The following is a 10,365-nucleotide window of genomic DNA, read 5'->3' as shown; positions in this document are numbered from 1 at the left end:
CTTCTGGGTGCTCCAGTTTTGTCCTTCTACAGGAGATCCTAGTCAGGCTGTACTCTGGCCTCTCTTGTGAAAAGCCATAACAGCTAGAAGGGTCTAGCTGGGACAGGTACAGCCACTAGGAGCTTGGTCCACGCTAGTCAACCTGCCAGAATCTGATGGGTCAAAGGACTTTGAAAAATAATGAAAAGTTTCTGATCTCCCACCAGCAGCAAACCTGATATCAAAGAGCCAAGAGGTCCCTCATTCATCAACATTTCATTAATGAGGTGAGAAACGCTGATGATAACTTGGGAGCTGAGTAACAGATGACAGAGCAGCACTAGGCAGCAAATCAAGGTGGTGAGGTCAAAGCCCCAAGCCAACACCCAACAGAATGGAGTATAAAAGGACAAGAGGAAAAGGGGGATGTCAGACTCAGTCACTTGGCCTTTACAGCTGCTTCGAACCACCCTCCACTCTCAGCCCAGTACTATGACTTCCTCCTGCATTGGCTCTACCCCCTGCCCTGGCAGCACCAAGGTTCCTGGAGCCAGATATTTCTGCATTCCCCCCATAGACCTTCTGGAGCAGCCCGGGCCTGCAGTTTCCCCCATGTGCCTGTCAACTACAATGGCACATGCCAACAGGATTCGTGTGGGTTCCACCCCCCTGGGCCGACCCAGCTGCTGTGTGCCTGTCAGCTGCAACACAGCCTGCCCCCTGCCAGGGACCTGCAACATCCCTGGCAACATTGGCAGCTGTGGGCCCTATGGTGAAGGCGCCTTAAATGGCCATGAGAAGGTGACCATGCAGTTCCTGAATGATCGCCTGGCCAACTACCTGGAGAAGGTGCGGCAGCTGGAGCGGGAGAATGCAGAGCTGGAGACCAAGATCCGGGAGTGGAGCAAATGCCACGAGTCCACGATGTGTCCTGACTATCAGAGCTACTTCCGCACTGTAGAGGAGCTCCAGCAGAAGGTGAGTGCCCTGGTTGGAGGAAGCAGAGGGCATGGAACTTTGAAAGTCAACGAGCTTTGGGACGTAGGAGTTTCTTGAGTGGTAGTAGGTAGCATAGTATTCTGTTTCCCCAGATCCTGTGCAGCAAGGCTGAGAATGCCAGACTGATTATCCAAATCGATAACTCCAAGCTAGCAGCTGATGACTTCAGAATCAAGTGAGTAAGCTTGAAGAATGGCAGCTTCCTCTAAATGCTGAGTGTGTGAATGGTTCTTTTGTCTTTCCTTCCTAAATTCCTCTCTTCTCTCAAATTATTTGTTTGCTACCACTCCACGAAAGAGAAAGTAGATAAGGGAACTTTGGTGAAATCAAGCAGGAAAAGTGCTGTTACGTGAGTTCTGCATTTGTCTTCTGAAATGGTTGTAGCAAAGTAGCCTGGTTCACTAACGAAGAGCAAAATAAAGTGGTTTATTTTAAATAAAATAAATATTTTATTTATAAGTAAATAAAATAAATTTTAAATAAAATAAGCCAAGCAAGCACTCATAGATTCCTATGATGCAGGGAACTGCATAACAATAGGCTAATAACCAGTTTTCCCTTTGGAGATCTTGGCTTTCAGGTGTTCCCATGGTAGGCAGGTAAGAGATGGAAAAGCAGCTCAGCACATGAACAAAGAGCAGATCTTGGAGCAGAATCTAATTTTCCTCTCATTAACTGTGATCTCTTGCAATGGTGTGAGCCCAAGAATACATGCTTTTGGATAAATCAGTTAATCTCTCTGGACCAATCTTGACTCAACACACACCAACAAACTTACCCTTGCCATGAGAGTGTCACAGGCCCATGAATATTTGCAGAGAAGGAGTTGTGTCTACTTCATTGGAGAACCAGTTTGAGCTCAGTGAGCCCAGGAGGATGAAGGAGGCTGGGGAACAGGATTGACATGGGAGTGCTGAGCTCATGCCTTCCTGTTCCCTGCTACCCCAAGATATGAGAGCGAGCATGCACTGCGCCAGGTGGTGGAGGCAGACATGTGCGGCATGCACAAGCTGATGGATGACCTGAGCCTGGCCAAGGCTGACCTGGAGGCCCAGCAGGAGTCCCTGAAGGAGGAGCAGCTCAGTCTCAAGCAGAACCATGAGCAGGTGCGGGTCCCTCATGGAAACTCATGGGGAGGATGGACTCTTTTGGTATGGTGATGTGGTGGTTTGGGCATTGGGTTGATCCTGTGCAGTGTGGCAGAGGTGAGCTTCTTGTCCCCCTCGGGTTGCTGTGTGGGCCAGACTCTACTCACCAGGGGTGTGTGTGTGTGTGTGGGGGCTGAGTCTGGAGAATGCTGGTTGTTGAGAGGTTCTGGGGCCACCAGCTCTGTCCAGAGCCCTTTTGTCACTAGGATGTGGGTCTCTGTGCCTGTGCAGGAAGTGAGAATCCTGAAGTCTCAGCTAGGAGACCGACTGCGGATTGAGCTGGACACGGAGCCCACTGTGGACCTGGCCAGGGTACTGGCACAGATGCGGTGCCAGTACGAGACCATGGTGGAGACTAATCGCCAGGATGTGGAGCAATGGTTCCAGGCCCAGGTGAGGTGGACACTGCAGAGGAGACAGGTCCCCTGATTCCTGTAGCAAGGGCTAACAGTGTCCTTCTGCCCTTGTGCTGCAGTCTGAAGGCTTCAGCCTGCAGGCCACATCGTGTTCTGAGGAGCTGCAATGCTGCCAGTCAGAGATACTGGAGCTGCGCTGTACAGTGAATGCCCTGGAGGTGGAGCGCCAAGCCCAGCACAACCTGGTAAGGATGCTCCTGCATTGTCCTTCATTCCCCAAGTTGCAAAGATCACAACCCAGTGCATTGTAATTTTTAATTTCAGACCACTTTGCTCAATCCACTTTCTTTCTCACAATTGTCTATTTGCTATCAACTTCAGGCCAAACTCCAGAAACACACCTTGAAATTCTCTTATATTCAAAAGACTATTGAGTTTGGCATTTGTGGTATAAAGTTGCTGAAGTTGCGACTTTCTCTTCGTCACTGAGTTAGAGGGACAAAGCTTCAGTTTTGGAAACAGTACAATTATGAGATAAGTCTTTCTCACTGCTAATTCATTTGATGGAAAGTTCTGGAGTGAGAAACTCCTGAGTTGGTTTTCATGTTGAGATGGCTCTAGTCAGAATATTGCTTGCTAAAGTCTGGAGTCTCCCTGAAGCCATGGTGCCTAACACACACTTCCCCACTGCAGAAAGACTGTCTGCAGAATTCTCTGTGTGAGGCCGAGGCCCGCTTTGGCACTGAGCTGGCCCAGATGCAGACCCTGATCAGCACCGTGGAGGAGCAGCTGGCGGAGATCCGCAGTGACTTGGAGCGGCAGAACCAGGAGTACCAAGTACTGTTGGATGTCAAGGCACGGTTGGAGTCAGAGATCGCCACATACAGGAGCCTCCTGGAAAGCGAGGACTGCAAGTAAGTGTAGTCAAGGCACTTCTCAGAGAGTTAAAGTAGGGAAAGCCCCATGGATCTTTGGGGTGTAGGTGTGTTTGTTGTAGCTAGAGCCAGATGTGTGTTGTGCTGGACTCCATACCCAGTCAAACTGTGGAGGGGATGGGCAGGGAATGACTGAGCACTGAGCAGTGTGCAGGCTCCAGGGCTCCATGGGGCTCTGTGGGAATGTTCTTGACCCATCAACTAGAGGATGTAACTGCTCCTCAGACGGAGGTTAGCTCTAGATCTAGCAGGTCCAGAATTGCCTTTTCTGTCTTACAGCCTTTCTAGTAGTTTCCATCTTCTGAGATAAAACCTGACTCTGCTGTAGAAAACTTAATTCCACAAGACTTCAGCTGACTCTGGGGACACATAGAAGGGGTCAATGGACAGGGCTCCCCTGGGTACCTGTCCTTACTATTTTAGACTGAGGGGGATGCTCACCCCAGAACTTCAATTCCTTTCCCTAACCCAATCTCATGTACCTTTTCTCTCTCTGCAGACTGCCCTGCAATCCGTGTGCCACTCCCCCATCCTGTGTGGCACCTCCATGCCCTCCCCGTCCAGGCTGTGCCCCCCGCACCACCTATGGGCCTGGTTCAGTCTGTGGAGTTGGCACGGGATGCCGGTTCTGAAGACCCATGGACCAATCAGGATTGGGAAAATGAGGGGACATCTAATTTCATGGTTGTGAATCTGGCTTCTCATAGCATCAAACTCTGTTTGCAGGGACCTTGCAAAGACTGGAAGAGGCAGAAATGGGGAACTTTTTCAGTGGGAAATCTTTCTTCCTAACTCTTCACTTTCCTTGATAAGCCCCATGTTCTTCTAGGGTATCTACACTTTATGGTATTAGGGGATGTGGTTCTGGAGTGAAAAAAGGCCTGACTACATTGAATTTGCATCTACAGGATAGTAATTGTCATTTGAAAAAAATCCTCCTTCGCTTCTAATTTACCTGTCTAATTTCCCCAGTTCTGTCTAATTCCTTCAGGTGAATAGAATGAGAAACTACCTATCTAACTACTTCTTCCTCTCTCTTCATTCTTCCCACCTGCTCTGGCCTCAGACTTGGTTCCATTTTCTCTCTAAGTGGGTGGAGTGTCTCTGGTACCCAATATGAGTGTTTTTGCTTTGCATTCTTTTAGACCAGGAATTTATCTGATCTCTTGCTAGGCATTGGAACTTTCTGATTAAGACATTTCTCTTCTCTGGATCAATACTGACTCACAAAAGTTGTTTGGCACCCTTCTGACACTCTTTCTCTTTATCCATTTTTACAGTAAAATTCCAACAGCATCTTTAGTGTATATGGAACTTGCCTTGTTCTGGGTACAGAAGGAGTGTAGTAATATGTGGGTAATATCTTTACTAAAACACTGAACCTTTCCACACTTGCTGACCTTACCAGCTGCCAATGCTGCTTCCCTACTCTCCTTTTGTCATCACAGTCCTTTCCTGGTGGCCCTCACTCTCTGACTCTCTGGATGGCTTGTACCTGGCTTTCTTGCTATTTGGGTCTTACCTGAAAGGTCATGTTCCCAGTGTGTCCTGTTTCTGCTCATCTTTCAACCAATGAATTGGTTTACTTATTCACTATATCCTCATTGGAGAGGCCTCGATCCTTACTCTCTGTTTGTGCAAGTTGATGCTTAATAAACATCTATGAAAATACAGAATTACTCATGGCCTGGATTTATCTCATATTTGTTACTTAGGTATGAGACTCTTCATTGAACACAGGGCTCATCCAGAATCAATTTTATAGGATGGGTTGGAGGAGTATGGGTGCAGAGTTGGGCTTGTCAAGTTCAAGGTGCATTTTATTTAGGTAACTAAAATGAATTTTCTCTCACTTCTTGATTCAACCAGGAACCTAATGGTATACCCTATGAGATCTGTAGTGTTACTATCCAGAGTCTTTTTGTCTGGTCAACATAGATCCACAGTGCCAACAGCAGCATCTGCTCTGTTTTCCACCTTTGATGGTTAAAGGAAACAAGCAAACAAACATGTGAAAAACAACTGCAGGGTTTAAAAGTATTGGGGCTGAGGAGATCACTCAGTAGCCAGACCCTAGGGCTAACCCATTAGTATCACAAAGCCCCTTAAACATTGCTGAGGGTAGCCCTAGAGACTCGCAAGCACTTTCAGATGGCCCCTGTGGTCTGCAATACTGCAAGGACTCAGTTACTCTGCATCCTCAAGTTAGGGCATTGAACAGTTGAGCCTGGGTGGCTGGATATGGCCACGAGTTACCCCCAGAGTACCACTTAGGAGGCTAAAACAAATAGTACAACGAATATTTAGACAGCATTGGAATTCTTTCATTCATGTCAAGACCTGCTTTTCTTTAGAGAACAGAATGCCATTCCCTAGCACTCTTAGAGGAAATAGATATACTATAACTCCTTTCATGGGGGAAGGGGGACCACCCAGAGGTGTTCAGGCAATGTAGTGATTAAATCTGGAGTTCCCTCATGCAGAGCTTTCACCCAAGATTTATATTCTCTTTCCCCAGTTCATTTAACTCTTTAAACTCTTGAATCAGTGACACTCAATACACAGTAGGACACATGTTCAGCAAATGGCTAAGCCAGAACAAGGGTGGAGGTGACTCTGGCTGCTAAAGCAAATTTTGGGTCATTAGAGAATATCTTACTTTGAATGATTCTGAGTTTTTCATGAGCACCAGATTTCTGGTTCTTGCAGACAGAGGCCTAGAGATTCCTATTTCTGAAAAGCAGCATAATTAGAAAGAGGCTAGATTAGGCTGCATTTAGCACAACCCATAGAATGCTGAATAAGTCTCTGTATAAGCCTATTCCAGTTCACTGCTGTCCAATTGTACAATTGTTATACTCTTGGGCTGTGTTGGGCAGGATCTGAGAAGGTGAAGAGGGTGACTCTACAGGGGAGATCATGTCCCAAGTCAAGAAGAGGTCTCCCCAGTGATAAATCAAACCAATAGCATCTGCCATTAAACAATTCTATTCTTTTCATAAGAGGACATGGGATAGCAACACAATTTAATGTTAACTACTTTTAAAAGGCTCTGTGGGACTTTTCATTATCAATATAATACTAGGTAAAAGTAAATCTTCTGAATTTTATTTCACTTAGGAATTCAGTGATCTGAAGTAAAATATTTCTTACCACTGGTATCATAGGTTGTTATTTTATTTCATTCTGTAGCCATTCATTCATTTACTCATTCATTAACTCACTTTTATCGAGCATCAGCATGTACCAGGCAATGTGGAGGGAACTGACTAGCTTTACTGCCTCTATGAGCTCATTTAGTCATTGCTTTCAGATTTTCATTTACTGAGAATTTCCTGTGTTGAGAATTACTGAGATGATCAAGTCAAAGAAATAAGCCAAAGTCCTTGATTCTAAGGTTCTACTGAGAAAACCAACATCAGCCCACATGTGTCAAAAGGGCTGCCTTCAAATAAACTACCAAGTTCAAAATGACTGAAAAAGAGGTACAGACTGAATGAAGCAGGAGAAAGCTTTCTGTGGTGCTGAGAAATAGAGTTTCAGGGATAGATTTGGCCTTTAGACTGTTTTACAATCAGGACGTTAAATGTTGGGTTCTAAGTGTCTAAAGCAATCAAAATGACCAGTCTTTTTCTTCCCACCTTGTCTTGGGCCTCCTAAGTAGTACTCAGCAGGTCTAGCAGATTCACTGGCAATTCTCAATCAACCAAGTTCAGTGCAAGGGCCTAAGGATGGTGCTACTGTGATGATCCTGTGGTGCCAGGGATATTTGGGCCAACCCAGCATTGCTCTGGGGCCTTCAGGGTTGCTCACAGTGGTGCTTGGGGGGGCATGCGGTGCCAGATTTAGAAACTTGGGTTGCATTATCTCCCAGCTCCACAGTTCCCTTTTACTGTACTCAATCTGTGAAGAAGGTCAGATAAATAGACAACACAAACTGGGAGCATCTGTGAGATTCCCATGACTTGCCTCAGACTTTCATGTTTCCCCAGTGCCCTAAAAATTTCCCCATGAGTTCCTATAATAGTATTTGCCTTCTTTATATTTCATGACCTTATAGTGGGTTGTGTTATTAGCTCATTAGAAATGGCTCAAATCACTAAGAGAAATGAACTCAGAAGATCAAGGGAAAGGCCCAGGACTGGGGCCAGGACAGTAGAAAAACTCCTGGTCTAATATCTGGGGACTGTTCGTCAGACATCAATCAAAGATGAAGTTATGTGTGTAAGTCCATGTGTGTGTATATGAGAGAGTGTGTGTATGTATGTGTGCATGTGAACATATTCATGTGTGCAAAGGGGCTGTGAACATGGGTCAGAAGGAGCCACCTGTTTCAGCTAGTAAGTTATAGACTTCTATAAGAGGACACAGAGAACAAGGTGGCCAAAGTTTCCCCAGATAATAACCATTTTGGGTTTTTTTTAAAACACAACTAACCTGCAAAACTTTACAATCATAACATTCATATCGCAAAAACATGACACAGAACAGAGCGACTAAGAGTGACCAGCCCCTGCATGGCAGTTGTCATGGTAATACAAGCAAGAATTGGCTTTGATGTACTCCAGGGAAGTACTCACCATGGGATCCTTCTCATAGGTGTGGCCTGAGTGGAGTTTTAAGAAAGTGATGACATAGCAGAAGGCAGGAAAGAGGTTTCTGAGCCTCTGAAAGCTTCATTTGAGTGGATAAGGCATGCATGGAAGGAAGTTAGCCCATGTATCCCTCTATGGAAATGAAACACCATGGGTCAAGGAGCAGGAAGAAGGAATGCAAGTGGACTTTGCAGCTGGTTCTGCCCTTCTTCTAGAGTTAAGAACAGGAGGGCAGTTAGTTGGGGATTCAGAGGAGGGCAGAAGGGGTCTGAACACACTTTTATAGGCAGAGTCTAGAGAAATCTTAATACTCTCTGGGGAGAAGTTATTCTTGAAGTGTTTGGGCAGATAGATCTGAGCAGCCTTCATAAAAATTCCTGGGGCCTGGAGTTAAACGAATATACCTAACAGAAATGGAATAAAACAAAGTGTTTCCCTAGAGCTGAGGGTATACAAGGATGATCTAGTCACACCAGGGGTATCTGGCAACTAATAATAACCCTGGAGGACCCCCAGATTGGCATTAGCTGCACAGTCATGGGAGGTCAAGACACCTTTTTGGAATGGAGCAGGTATAGGAAGGGATACATGGAGATTAGATGTATGGTTCAAGTATGGAAATAAAATTAGACCTAAAAACAGCATTATTAAGCCATGACATTATAGTCTAGATTCATTCTTGCTCTTAGAATAATTCTATATGTATTCCCCTCTAGGTAGCTATATGGTTTAGTTATATAAAATACTATCTAGTTGTAGCTAAACACACAAAACACACACCTTGCTTTATCTTAAACAGACTCTGCCCTTGTTTTCTCTTCCCTTTATACACCCCCTTTGAGATGTAAAGACTTGCCTAGGCTTAATAGCATCAGATAAATACCTTTTCCAGTTAAAAATATCTGCCCCTCCTACCTTGTGGATTGAGTATGAAACAATAAAGATCATATGAGGAAGACAATAAGAGTTCAGTCCACAAGGCATGACACCATGTCTGTTTCTCTTATGTCTATCTTGTTTTTTTTTTTTTTAATCCTTATAGCATCACTGCTTCAGACCCATTCATCCAGGGATGGATTCTGGCAAGTATTCTGGGGGTCTTATGTACTTGCCTTTTCTTTACTTAACAGTAATTGTTGGTGTCAGTTGGATGTTGGTGTAAGTAGACACTAGCATAAAGAGTTGTTTTGCACGTTGAGCCATGGTAGTAAGCTTTTGCTCTATGGATGTGAGGCAGGTAGGCAGGCAGGAAAGGGCCCCATATAGCAATGAATTCTTGAGACAACAAGGAATTCTTGGGAGGTAGTAAACGTTCTGGAGATGTCATCAAACTAAGAGAAGGGGTTGAAGGAGTCACTTTGTCACTGGTAAGAGTTTCATCAGGAGCTGCTACAGCCTAGAGAAAGCTGGAGCCCTTCTGAGAGAAGCTCCAGCAGAAACAAAGACTAGCATTGGACTGTCAAAGAAGACCATAAATTATCTTCAATCCTCTCTGACTGGCCACCACCATAGTAACAACCCTAGCAACAGCCTCTCACTTATATAGAAAGTCCATTAAGGAACAGGTTGGGAGAAACCCTAAAAAGGCAACTTAGAACAAAGGAAGGGACATATGTGTGCTGCCAGCACGTGTGCTTGGTGTCTGCACCTTCCCTCTTGAGATGTGATCTTTCATGCTTTAACTCTAGGACATATACGGGGGCTCTCTCAACCTTTGGAAAAGCTTACACTCTCCATTAAGCGTGTTATTCTCTTTCTCTCTTATTCTCTCCCTCCCCTTCTTCAGTACTTTTGAATAAAACCAGTTTTTACTTCACTGTTCATCTCCTCCTGAAATTCTTTTCTGTGAGGGAAGGTGATGATGGACCCAAAAAACATGGGTAAGGTCTAAGATTGACTTTTCTTTCCAGCAAAGAGAAACCCTAGCTCCAATCTGAGTTTATGACTTCCTAAGAAAATGTCTTGGGTGCTGGGGATTAAGATCCTGAGCTGGGCAGAACAAGTGAATGTCAGATGCTGCTTGATGACTGCCTGTAGGGTTGGGGACTGGTGGGACTTAGTGTCAGTGCCTTGAAGGGACTGATTACAGACTTTAGTGGTTCTAGATTTACTGAGCTACTGCCCTCCCACAGCAAAGTTAGTGAGAGAAAAAGTGGTAGATTCCCTTTTCTGGGCTGCTGCCGCTCTTCTCCCCAATTCACATAAGTCAACCCGAGGAACCCATCAATACTAGATGCATAGAATGTCCTTCAACCAGGCAACTGTTGCTGGTGCCTCTTGCTTTCCTCCTAGACTGCTGTGATTCTGGAGCAGTTTCAGTGGATATTCTCACTGTCCTATAAGCAGGACTTTG

At 45.2% G+C, this 10,365-nt stretch overlaps 1 protein-coding gene across 1 annotated transcript; it reads left to right on the top strand.

Moving 5' to 3' along the window:
- Positions 1-471: 471 nt before the first annotated feature.
- Positions 472-4,049, top strand: LOC126000790 (keratin, type I cuticular Ha8-like). Its single transcript, XM_049767939.1, has 7 exons — positions 472-957; positions 1,071-1,153; positions 1,928-2,084; positions 2,358-2,519; positions 2,602-2,727; positions 3,176-3,396; positions 3,917-4,049. Exons 1-7 carry the CDS (start codon positions 472-474, stop codon positions 4,047-4,049), a joined length of 1,368 nt encoding a protein of 455 aa, XP_049623896.1.
- Positions 4,050-10,365: the final 6,316 nt, after the last annotated feature.

The sequence above is a fragment of the Suncus etruscus genome, chromosome 1 (assembly GCF_024139225.1).
Source record: "Suncus etruscus isolate mSunEtr1 chromosome 1, mSunEtr1.pri.cur, whole genome shotgun sequence".
NCBI classification, from domain to species: Eukaryota; Metazoa; Chordata; class Mammalia; order Eulipotyphla; family Soricidae; genus Suncus; species Suncus etruscus.
This window is presented reverse-complemented; position numbering and strand designations above follow the sequence as displayed.

What these genes read in the sequence shown, in the direction of transcription:
- LOC126000790 (XM_049767939.1), top strand. Translation starts at nt 472, where the DNA reads ATGACTTCCTCCTGCATTGGCTCTACCCCCTGCCCTGGCAGCACCAAG. An exon ending in TCAAGCAGAACCATGAGCAG is followed by an intron (nt 2,085 to 2,357) that starts GTGCGGGTCCCT and finishes GTGCCTGTGCAG; the next exon opens with GAAGTGAGAATCCTGAAGTC. An exon ending in CTGGAAAGCGAGGACTGCAA is followed by an intron (nt 3,397 to 3,916) that starts GTAAGTGTAGTC and finishes CTCTCTCTGCAG; the next exon opens with ACTGCCCTGCAATCCGTGTG.